Raw genomic sequence first — 12962 nt, 5'->3', positions numbered from 1 at the left:
ACTTGACGCAGTTAGCCCAGATAGCAAGGTGACTAGCCCAATTCAACAAGACAGCAAGGTGACTAGCCCAGCCCACTTAACAAAGCCCGTCAACAAAATAGAAATATTAAAACACGAGGCCAGCGTTCGGAAAAGAAAAAAAGCATATACGTCTAATTATTCGAATCAAGATATTACCGTTTTCGATAAATCCAGGCCGTCCACCTCTTTTCGTCGCGTAGCGGCACGTGCCAACTCGAAAATCGTGAAAGGTCACGTGACCTGCAAGTGGGAGCCGAAAGACTGACATGAGTCTCCTCCTTATCCGTTAAAAGTCATCTCATCCAACGGCTACATCTAACCCTAATTAATAATATCCATCTCCCCACCGCCTATATAAATATACACACAACTCTGCTTCTTCACTTGCAATTCATCTGTATCTATTCATCTATCATCAATTCAACACTCTCTTAAGCACTATGCCAAACCCTAAGGTGTTCTTCGACATGACCGTCGGCGGAGCGCCGGCCGGGAGAATTGTGATGGAGCTCTACGCCGACACCACTCCCCGCACCGCCGAGAACTTCCGAGCACTCTGCACCGGCGAGAAAGGCGTCGGAAAAAGCCGCAAGCCTCTCCACTACAAAGGCTCCTCCTTCCACCGCGTCATCCCCAAATTCATGTGCCAGGGAGGCGACTTCACCGCCGGGAACGGCACCGGCGGCGAATCCATCTACGGCGAGAAATTCGCCGACGAGAACTTCGTCAGGAAGCACACAGGGCCTGGAATCCTCTCCATGGCCAACGCTGGGCCCGGAACCAACGGATCGCAGTTTTTTATTTGCACCGAGAAGACCGAGTGGCTCGATGGAAAGCACGTAGTGTTTGGACAGGTTGTTGAGGGAATGGATGTGGTTAGGGCTATTGAGAAGGTTGGATCTTCGGGAGGGAGGTGCTCTAAGCCTGTTGTGATTGCTGATTGTGGGCAGCTCTCTTAAATCTCGCAACTAAAATTACTGCTGCTATGTTTTATTTTAAATAAAATCTGAGGGGAGTATCGGCGATTTGTATGATTACATTTGGATGTTTTCAGTTTATTGTTGTATCTCTGGAAGAATGTTTATCGATTTGCTGAATTATCGTTATTGATCGATTATAAAATCTGTGGCGTTAATCTAACTATTTATGCTCGGTGCAGTGAACATTGTTGTTAAATAGAGTACTCCTATGAAGTATTCTACAGTAATTGCTGAAAGAACAGGACACTAGATCATTAGATCTAGTTAATATCAAAATCCCCTCTTTTTCTCAATTCTCATTACATTAAAATATTTAATAAGTGTTTCTTGTTTGAAGTAAAAAAATGAAGTAAAATACAAATAATACGAATAAATAATTCTAAATTAAAATTTCGGAAGTGGTGGGCTTGAAAGCCCACCTAGGGCTGAGCATTCGGTCGGTTCGGTTCAAAACCGAACCGAACCGAAAAAACCGAAAATCGAATAAGACTTTTTTCTGAAACCGAACCGAACCGAATTATTATTTTGGACCGAACCGAACCGACCGAATTATTTCGGTTCGGTTTCGGTTTCGGTTTGAAAAAACCGAAATTTTTAAAACAAATAGGACAACTCAGTCTAGCATCTACTGATTTACATTACAAAAGTACAGTGAAGTTCAAAAAGAAATAAAATGCTTCCCATCTCAGATTTTCAAGCTGCATCTGCACGACATAGAAGCTAGTCTTAGATAGTTAGATTAGATTAGAGATGAAGAATACAAACTTGGAGTTTGAGTTACTGCCTCCAGGAGATGAAGATGAGAAGATTCGTGTTACTATGATTCAGATTTGTTTCATGATGGAGAGTTGGAGGCTAGAGTTTGGGTGGGTCGGAGAGCCCAGGAGATGAGAGAACTGACCAGTGGGATATTAGATTCTAATTCCTGGGGTTATCTTATCTGTATATATGTAATATATTATATATTTATTTTTGATTTAATAAAAATTTCGGTTATTTCGGTTTAAACCGAAATACTATATCAAAAAAAAAACCGAACCGAACCGAACTTCTTTTCGGTTCAAACCGAAAAACCGAAATAACCGAAATTTTCAGAAAAATGAAACCGAACCGAACCGAAATTGTACGGTTCGGTTCGGTTTTGGTTCGGTTTTGCTCACCCCTAAGCCCACCTGACCAGTGACCCCGTGTCTCTGTATTTTTATCCCTCTACCTATGTATGTCTCTTCTTAAGCGCAATTTCGCTAATTATGGGGAAGTATATTCAGACATGAAATTATATGATGGAGATGAGTGAGATTGGTATGCTTGTTTTGGGTGGACCGGAAAATTTCCGATGATTTAATTTTTCGGGAAGATGAGTTTCGTTTGACCGAAAAATGAGTTTCGTTTGACTTATAATTCGTGCTATACTGGGTGATTTATTTATAATATTTGTAATTTTAGTATCTATTTATAATTGAGGGACAACCCGATTAAACGGGCCAAATTCTTTGAATGATTTGACTCCTGTTTCTTTTTTTTTTTGTGACTTGATTAACCGAAGAAGCTTGTATGATACAATTAAAATGCAGAAGTTAATACTTTCACATTTTATGCTTCAGGTACATCAATAGGTCGGCGATATGCCAGAACTAGGTGTCCCCTTTGGCTATTACAGTAGATTCAACAATTTCAGCGACAGTCCGGGAGACTGGGAGAGAGACAGCAGCAATAGGAGGCTTTATCTGTGGTGAAGGAGGTGACCGAGGGTCTGAGGCTCGGAGCACATGGAATGATGTACTGTGGTAATACCCAGCCCATTCGTCTTGATTGGGCTGGCCTTTGTGGAAGGGGATTGGAATCTCTTCTCTCTATTGTACCTCTATATAGCTTTATTTTGATCCTATAATATGTAAGAAACTGAGTATTTCAATTATTTTTTATATTTGATTTTTTACACACTAATTTGAGATATAAAAAAAAAAAATACTTGTATAGATTAGTTATAAAATACAAATCAAAAATAAATCACAAACTACAAACTAATCTCAGTCATTAGATCAATATAAGAGCAACAATGTCCTAGCAAGTGACTTTTAAATATAATAAAAAATAGTATTCTAATGATTTAAGATATCATCTTAATATATCAATTCCAACAATATGCCTTATAATTGTGTCTTATTATTAAAATAAGATGTGATGAGATGAGAGGAAAGATAATTTTTATTGATAGAAATGTTTTAGGACATGCATAGTGGTGCCTCAAAGATTAGGTATTTGTTAAATATCCTATGTTGTGATTGGTTGGGGTGAATGATTCCGGAAGGAATAGAATGAAAAATGAACTAACTTATGCACAATTTTTAAAAAATTTCATTCCTTCCTCCATTCCATTCATTACATCATAGGCTAGATATCACACCTCCAATTTGAGATGGAATGCTCCATTCTCCCCTATCCTCAATTTCTTCACAAATCTCATCATAGCAATTTTGTCCTCCCTCAATTTTTTTTCAAAACTTTCTTCTTATTTCTATTAGTTTCAAGTATTTTTACTCATTGCATTCCATTCCATTCCATTCTCCCCAACCAAACACAACACTAGTGTTTTGAGCCCCCACTAGTACATTGTTGGAATATTGATCATGTGGTTCAAATCGCTCAAATTTTGATTTAAGACATTTTTTGACTTGCTCTAATTTAATGGTCCCTATAAATCATCACTTGTACCCTCCCACACATGATTTCACGGAATCTCTCCGTTTTTAATCTAGTTTTCCCCAATCGGTTCACTTTTTTTGAAATCCGACTTCACTATATTTTTCTTCATTTCCAACAATCAATTTCCATACTATATTTAATATATTTCGATGTGATTTATAAATTTTTTATTTTGATTTTTACTTTTTAATCTAAAAGAGGTTTGTAGTGGGGTATCACCCTACTTGTATATATTATTTTTTAATTCCTTTTCAAAATAAAATTTTAACATGTATATTGTGTTCTAGAAAATAAACAAACCAGGACTAATAACACACAGTAATTAAACTCATTATTGAAAATATTAAGAGGACGTTTGGATGGGAGACGAGAATGATAATAAGGAGTATGAGAATAAGTATCTCAAGGAGTGTTGAATGAATGGTTTAGCCATCGAATGGGAATGGAGTACCTATTACATATTTCAAAATCGGATTTTATAATACGTGCACACACTAACAACCAACTTTTGACTAGATGAGGAAATTCTATAGACTAAAGTCTTATTAATAATCATGAACCCCTGCATGCACAAAAACTATAACCAATAAAAACTCTTCATCTCAACAAAAATTAGTTGTTAGTGTGTGTCCAGAAAGACCCTTTCAAAACAACTAATTCAAATGTCACCCATTCTATAGTCCAAAATAGTTAATTAAAATATAAACACATGAATTTGATTCTAATTCTCCTTAATCAGAAACATTCTCTAGAAGACTAGAACCGGAATGCGAAGTTAAAGAATATGCTATAATAACATTGAGATGCTTGAGCAGAGTTAAGCTCATTCAATGTTGGGTAGCAGAAAAGTAGGAGGCCAGTAAGGTTGGTACAAACAGTGAAGAGTGGAGAATATCACTACTCACTAGTATGTCCCGGTATATCACGGCAATGACTATTCTGATATATATTTTTTTTTATCCTCAAAATTTATCACCGTTGAGTTAAAACTTAAAAGGAAAATGAAGAATTCATAAGTCTTTAATCTTTTTTAAATACCGTAAAATATATTTTTTTTATCTGATTCCCATGATTTCTGAAAGAACTATATTTTACCTTTAGCAGTCGCTTTCTTTCAAATTTTAATTTGCCAAGGCCATAAGTTATAGAGCATTTATAATATATTTCGGGCAGAACAACTTTTACTTATTCCTCTTTAGTCTCTCCTCGTATGATAGTGATAATACAGAAATTGAATTGGTCTTCAGCAAATTATGATTTGACTGGTTTTCTTAAGTGCTGCTGGGGGTGTTTTTACACCTCATTAAATGTCAGTACTATTTTAATGTAGTCGTGGTCAATGAGGTGATTCGTTAAGTTTACTCTTTTTATTTGATAGTACGATTTTTCTCTGATGTGCTCATGGGCACACAATAAGCGCTAACATCTATAAGTTTGGTGCATTCTTATTGGTCATGTAATTATAAATATGGGTGGTCCCCTGCATTTACATCAATTCAACCAATCAAAATCCTCCAAACTCATCAAATTTTGTGCATATTGTGTGCCCTTGGGCACACATTAGAAAGACCATGATGGTATGCAGATTGCAGGTAGTTCATTAAGTTAGATACACACAAACATTGAATCAGTTCATTACGCCTTAGAGAAGTTATTAAATTATTTTTCTTTAAAAATAGTTACAAATTAAAATCATTAACGAATTTCGTCCCATCAGTCTTCGTTTTCCTAATTTTAACCCCTTATTTTGGCATGTATTTCAATATTCTAATACCCACTATAATCACAGATGATAATAGGCGGTATTTGAATTGAATTTAGTTAAATTCAAACTTAAATCCAAATAATTTTAGAATTTAAAATTGAATTCCAATTCATCAATTTCGGATCATACGGGATCATGTCTTTCTTAAATATTTAATTTTCTAGATGGTATATAATGTCCATTACATTTGATACAAACAAATAATATTTTAATGTTTAAGCAACCGATATTATATATATATTTGTATAAGTGTAAGACAAACAATACTATTAATGAATAAGTTTCATGAGCAATCATATATGAAAAATTGTTCAAATATAAAAACATTATAATTAAAAACTATATGATTTACTTGTAACATGTGTGATATAAATTAATCAAGTTTTGATTGAGTTTCGGACTTGATAGGGTTTGAACAGAGTTTTGAATTTTGGACGGGGTATAATTCGTTACACATAATTCAAATCTAATACGCTCGCATCCTATTAAAATAAATGAAACCGAAAGGCTATATTAAATTCGATAATACATAATCCATATCAAAACCGATCAAATTTCCCTGGCTCCTATTATTTTGACTATCCCCAACTTCAACCACTAGTAATTAAACTTTTCCGTGAAATCATTCTGCTTGTTGGTTGTCAGATCGATACGGAGAGGAACAAGTAGCCACAACGATGTCAATAAATAAAAATACTGTAATTTTATTTTCCACAAAGAATATTGAGTCTGTTTGACTATTAAATAATGATTTATTTTTGAAAAAATTAATATTTTTTATGCTTTTTTCTCAGAAACAAACGCTTATTTCTAAAAAATTAATCATTTAGCCTGGAATGTAAGTTGCTGGGAAATTCGGATCTTTCTTAAGCACGGGTCATGATCCTACTTTTGAACTCATATCAGAGGACTTGACAAAAGTATTCTGCTTGATCACGATACTTCATATCGTTACAACCTCGAGAATCGTCTCTCTCTATTTTCTTCATGATTTAACATACCCATGGGCACATGCTAAGCGCGGAATTTTATAAATTTGGGAGGTTTTGATTGGCTTTTGCATGTTAATAATGGTGGACCCCCCTGCAAATGCAACAACCACACCAATCAAAACCTCCCAAACTTATAAAACTTCGCGCTTAAAATGTGCCCATGGGCACACACTAGACAAACCCTTAACATAAAACTATATTGTAACATAAATGCATAATTTGTTTGCTTTAGACATACATAGGTGAGAGATGACAGATCCGAGGGCGAGGGCAAGACGGTACTTTTAAATCCTGTCACTGACATCATCAAAGACAAAAGTCAACAAACTATAAACAACAAACAAAAATATGTTTGTTTCGCTATTACTCTATTCTTTATTCAAAAAATATACTCTTATACTGAAATTTAAAAATAAAGTAATTTCCTAAAAGATCCCGAAGTATAACAAACAATCAAGTATATAAAAGTAACAAGTTGATCCAATTTGACCAAAACAGCCGTAACACGACTTTGCATCATCCCCGTCGACCGACTATTCGTAACAAAACCCCAGAAAACACAAAAATAAAAAAAATAAAAAAACGGAGTCAAATAATGTGCTTGAGCATTCTCTCATCTCACACAGACACCGTGTTTGCCATTCTCAACAATTAACGCGCTATTCCCATCATTCCCCCCTTGCTCATCTGACCAATCCAAACACGCCTGATTAATTCCTCCAATCAGTTAGGGTTCTGTTAGCTGAGAATGGGAGGCGTTTGCACAGGTGGCACGATTAAGCAGACCACGAGCCCTGATTTTCAGCACAGAGCTGATTCGAGTACGAGTACTCCGAGCTCCGGCTTCTCCGGGAAGCTGAAATCGATCAAGAGCTTTGGGGGAAAGCAGCAGAAGAGAAGGAAGGATAGTGAAGGCAGTGATGAGGTTGTTGATTCGGCGTCGTTTGTTGCGAATGCGGAGAGGAAGAAGACGCACCATATTTTCGACTCCGGGGAGCTTCATTTCTCGATTTCCAGGGAATTGAAGTCGTCTTCGACTCCTGTTCGGAATCACGCAGCCAAGGTATATGGAGGTTCTAATTGATTTGTGTGTTTAATTGTTTTGTAGTTAGTTTGGAGTGTTGGATTGCGGTGTGTGAGGTTTTGTTGTTTAGTCTGTTTTCGGGATCAGGTGGACGAGTAGTTTAGATCGTTTGTTATTGCTGTTTGTGAGCTAAATTTTAGGTGTTTGTTGGGTGGAGTGCAAGGGAATGGAGAGATTTAGGAGGTTTGAAGGATATATCACATGGTTATTACGTTAAATAGTGGTAATTGAGTGCAAGTTGTGTATGAGCTTTGGTTTGGGACTTGAGATACAGATTATGTGCATAGGTTTAGCATTTGATGACTTGTGATTATTAGGTCATGATTAGGATTCCACATGGTAAAACAGAGGGTACAATCTAACTAATGGTATGGTCCGGAGAGTAAGTCATCAGTGAGGTATATTGTGCTTGTGTGTGTACCGCACATTCTAACCAATGTTTCCTACAACAATAGATTGGTTCTAGTGTATGTAGTAGTGTAGTAGAAAATCTATATGTTTTTCTAGAGAAACTCTACTGTTCAACTATCTTGTGCCCGCAGTATGAAGGCAGACTTTATGGAATAGAATAGATATCTTAGCAATAGCCATTTTGGCAACACTTTGGCCCTGTTCGGCAATTAGCGGTTAGCGGATTGAAATAGTTGTTTTGACTAGCTGATTTAATTAACTGTTTCGTGTGAAACTGTTCAGTAAATATCTGTATGATTAGTTTTTTGTATTTTACCTAGACACATGTCAATCCTCGAATCTAAAAAGCTCCTCCAAGTAGTGTTTTGAAAAATAGCCTTTTGAGTCCAAAAAGCTATTTCAGTCCACCAACTACCAAACACTAATATTAGCTTATTCACATGGTCAAACTGCTAATATGGCTCAAACCTCTGTTTTTGTACCAAACCTCTAACTTCCAAACATGGCCTTTATATTTTGAGTACACTAGCATAAGTGCCTCTTAGGTGGTGAAATTGAAGTCTTAGAGTTTGATAATATGGACTTACTTGTGCAAAATAGATCCTCCCTATAATATGAGATGTTTACCCATACTGTCTTTTCATACCAGGCTTTAGTTAGTAATCTACTTTATATTCCAACTTGGTATAGAGTTTTGTTCTTATAGGTATTATTTCATTGTGGAAAGCTAATGTGGCATATTTTGACTGAATTATGTTATTTTATCCTGGCAGGGACCTCATGCGAGCTCATTTCTTGGTAAAGCTGGCATTGTAGGCTTGGAGAGGGCAGTTGATGTCCTGGATACACTAGGTAGCAGCATGACAAATTTAAATGCTGGAAGTGGATTTGTATCAAATATGGCTTCAAGAGGGAATAAAATAAATATTCTGGCATTTGAAGTAGCTAACACCATCGCCAAAGGTTCAAATTTGTTACAGTCTATTTCAGGAGAGAATGTCCAATTCCTTAAAAAGGAAATACTCCATTCTGAAGGAGTACAACTTTTAGTTTCTACTGATATGACGGAGTTGCTTAGAATTGCTGCTGGTGATAAAAGGTTAGTCATACCCTAATGAAACTGAAAACTGTAGCTTTAAGCAACTTCATGCAGTGGTTATAATTAGTCTTTTCTATTCTGCATTATTGTAGGGAGGAATTTAGCGTCTTTTCTAGGGAAGTAATCAGGTTTGGGGATCTGTGTAAAGATCCACAATGGCACAATTTGGGACGTTATTTTTCCAGGTAACTAGGCTTTTAGTATAATTAACTCACTTCAGAGTTTATAATCTGCTTTCGGAGTCGAGATCAAGCGTATAAATTGTTGTATGGCCAGATTGGATACGGACCCTGCGACACAAAAACAACCTAGGGAAGAGGCAGAAAAGACGATGCAAGAATTGACCAATCTGGCTCAGCACACTTCCGTAAGCTAGTTCTTTCCCAGATACACCTACCTTCTGGGTTTCCACAATAATTTTGGTGGCATATGCACTTGTTGATTGTGTGTTACTGGATTGTATATTGATGCTTACCTTCTGTACCTCTGTATTGGAACTGAGTCAACTGACAATATAATATTGATTATGGCATTGTAATGACCAATTACTGTTTATATATTTGATTCATTATAGAAAATTTATGATATATACTTGCATTGCATATATTTCTGGCTTTAACTCCTTTGAGCAATTTAGATGCATGTGATTGCATAAGTATATAACATGGTTTTACCATTTCGGCATCACCTTTGCAAATATTATTTTGAGCACTTACTAGACGTGTCACTTGCCCGTGTTTACATATTCCTGGCAACTTGATCACAAGGCCAACAGCAAACTCATGGACATATATTGTGCAGGAATTATATCACGAGTTACATGCTTTAGACAGATTTGAACAAGATTACCGAAGAAAGCTCGAGGAGGTGGAGTCTTTACATCTTCCTCGAAAAGGTTAGACCCTTAAAATTGGATATTCCTCTTCTTCTGTTCTGAATCCTAGTTTTAAACCTTCGATGCCTCTTGTGTAAATAGCAAATATGGGTAATGGTTATGGTTATTTGTATTCTTGTGTTTGGATGGACACTATTTCTGGCTTCATGTGAACTTGTTGCTCATCTTTGATAACGAGATTAGGTTAAGTTTTATACTTGTATGGCAGACATTGGCATTATTAGTACTGTGAAATTGTATTGAGTTTCTTGACTAAAAGTTGCCCTTAGGTCTAGTGCATTTTTCATGTGATGTTCATATTGTTATCATGTTGTCTAAACAAGAAGTTTGCATTAGCATTGTTATAGTTGCTTATTATCTGACTGCTTTCTTTACATCTGTAACCATGAGATGAATTTCCCTGATAACCAATTTCTTGTCTTGTTGTAATAGGAGAGGGTCTGGTGATATTACATTCTGAGCTAAAGCATCAAAGAAAACTTGTGAAGAGCTTACAAAAAAAATCTCTCTGGTCCAGAAATCTGGAGGAAGTATGTTGTCCAGAATATCTTTTTTTATTCTGTCCAAGTTTCACATCAGTTAATAGTTTAAATTGTACTCCATAAGATTTTTGGTAAATGGATTCCCACAGTATTGATCATTATGAACGCACATTGTACTAAATAAAATTAACAGTTGGAGTCAAAAACCTCTTTAACTCGACAGCAAAATTTTACACATTTCCTCGTGTTTTTAATCAATGCAGATTGTAGAGAAGCTCGTTGATATAGTGACATTCATTCATCAAGACATCCTGGAAGCTTTTGGAGATAAAGGTAGTATATAGCACAGTTGGCACGGATATTCACTTTGTTCCATGAATAGTTTGTAGGACCATATTGAAATTATCTGCTTCACTCATTAAAAAACTTTTTGTAGAATATACAATGTGATGGAGGGAATCACTCTCAAGTGATTGTTCCTTCAGCGTTGTGAATCATGAGCTTTTAAGTTATTGTGCATAGTGGACTAGATAATTGTGTTGTGAGTTGGCTCTTGGTCTTTATTCGATGTATTTTGACTTGGGCAGGTGTGATACCTACCGAAAAGCCTTCTAGTAAACCTGAAAGACTAGGCGTTGCTGGTCTTGCTTTACATTATGCTCATATAATCACTCAAATAGATAACATTGTAAGTGTTATTTACTTTCCTTCTGAGTAAGCTGCTTGTGGTAGGTGCTGTGTAATTGAGCTGATGTACTATAAGTTTTTCTATTAAACCGAATACAGGCATGTCGACCTACATCTCTCCCTCCTAATACGCGAGATGGGTTGTACAATGGGTTGCCAATCAGTGTCAAGACAGCATTGCGTTCTAGGTTACAGGCATTTGATGTGAAAGAAGAGGTGTGCCCTCTCCCCAAGTCCCTTTTAGCTGACTTCTTACTAATATTTCTGTGCTCATTTTAGTATTCGTCATGTCTTACTTATATACGTAATATTCTGATTACCAGCTTACAGTTCCTCAAATTAAAGCTGAAATGGAGAAGACTCTCCAGTGGCTTGTTCCAATTGCAGCAGACACTACCAAGTATGTACAATCAGTCCAATCACTCGCTAACCAACTTTGATCCACTTCTATTATAAAGGAGCTTTTATGTTCTTAGCTACTTGTTTTATCAACTTTTGATTGTTTCACAAATTTTATAATATTTTTTTTTGTTGTTCTGATGGAAACTGAACAGAGCGCATCAAGGTTTTGGTTGGGTTGGAGAGTGGGCAAATACTGGGTTTGTGAACAGTTCTCTGTTGCATGTGTGTACTTCTACCTGCAAGTATAAATGTGAGTACTAATACTATTGTTCCCATTTGACAGCATGGATTTTGGTGGCAAGAAGACTGGCGCGAACAGTAGTGTGATTCGTCTACAAACATTGTACCATGCAGATAAACAAAAGATGGATCAGTACATACTTGAGTTGGTGGTTTTCCTTCATCGTCTGATTAATCTAGTTGGCTACAGAGACAACGGATTCAAGGCTTTGCCAGTTCGATCACCCACTAGCAGAGGAGTAATTCCTCATATTGAGACACAAGGACCATCGTCATTAGACAACAAGTATGAAGTCCAAGACAAAAAAATTTCTTCGGAGGACAGAAATTTGTTAGAAGAGGTGGTGAAGCAGAGGAAAATGATTACTGGGAGAAGCAAAAGTCAAGAATTTGTTATGGGCAGAAGGGGATCAACAAAAGTTTGGGCATTAAGTAGGAGCACTGGAAGTTCTCCGAGAAGATTCTTGCAGCAGGGGCATCAAAAGTCCAGCATTTTGGATATATTGGATGGTATGGATCAACATGAGCTTTTTTCAAGCTAAGCATGTATATCACATATTTTTAATTATATTTGTTCCTTAAATGACTTGCTTTGTATCCGGTTGTATATATCATTATCTGCAGTCAGATATTATTGTATGATAGAAGAAGAGTTGTTTCGATATCCTGAAAATGTTAGTATTAAGATAAGTGGTGAAATATGAAATATTTGGCACAAAAGAAAGATGTTTGTATCTATCTGATGTTTGGGAACTAGTACTTGACAAGTAGTACTCTTTAGTACCACCTATTCCGAGGCTGGTGTATTGTTTGTTCGTCTATCTTCCTACTAGTTCCATAGTTAATCACATATGAGATTATCTTTTGTTATAAATGTATTTATAAAAGCATATATTCTAAAATTTTCATATAAATTATGTATGAAAATACGTAGTTATGTTAATTTGTAAGGGTCTGTTTGAGAGTGCTGTTAAAAATTGATGTGCTGTCAGAATAAGTGCTGGTAAAATAAGTGCTGTTGTAGAAATCAGATAACTGTTTGGTAATTTTTTGATATTAACTTATTTGAGTTATAATATAAAAAATAATAATGTTTTTGGTGAGGTTTTATAATGAAATCTATAACAGCATTCTGCAAAAGCTGAAAAACAGCTTTTTCCAAAAGCATGGGAGCACCTGCTTTTTCTAACAGCAGCTT

General features: G+C 36.1%; 2 protein-coding genes across 2 annotated transcripts; both read left to right on the top strand.

The window, feature by feature from the left end:
- The first annotated feature begins 369 nt into the window (after positions 1 to 369).
- On the top strand, positions 370 to 1161 carry LOC108218768 (peptidyl-prolyl cis-trans isomerase 1). The gene has a single exon (XM_017391862.2). It carries the CDS (start codon positions 462 to 464, stop codon positions 978 to 980), a length of 519 nt encoding a protein of 172 aa, XP_017247351.1. The 5' UTR covers positions 370 to 461; the 3' UTR covers positions 981 to 1161.
- A 5881-nt stretch (positions 1162 to 7042) lies between these two features.
- Positions 7043 to 12500, top strand: LOC108219236 (protein PSK SIMULATOR 2). The gene is made up of 12 exons (XM_017392563.2): positions 7043 to 7527; positions 8733 to 9058; positions 9151 to 9243; positions 9335 to 9425; positions 9860 to 9953; positions 10386 to 10483; positions 10699 to 10768; positions 11023 to 11123; positions 11222 to 11338; positions 11446 to 11522; positions 11677 to 11721; positions 11808 to 12500. Exons 1-12 carry the CDS (start codon positions 7213 to 7215, stop codon positions 12304 to 12306), a joined length of 1926 nt encoding a protein of 641 aa, XP_017248052.1. The 5' UTR covers positions 7043 to 7212; the 3' UTR covers positions 12307 to 12500.
- Positions 12501 to 12962: the final 462 nt, after the last annotated feature.

The sequence above is a fragment of the Daucus carota genome, chromosome 4 (genome assembly GCF_001625215.2).
Source record: "Daucus carota subsp. sativus chromosome 4, DH1 v3.0, whole genome shotgun sequence".
NCBI classification, from domain to species: Eukaryota; Viridiplantae; Streptophyta; class Magnoliopsida; order Apiales; family Apiaceae; genus Daucus; species Daucus carota.
The sequence above is the reverse complement of the archived record's forward strand: the minus strand, read 5'-3'. Positions and strand labels throughout refer to the sequence as shown.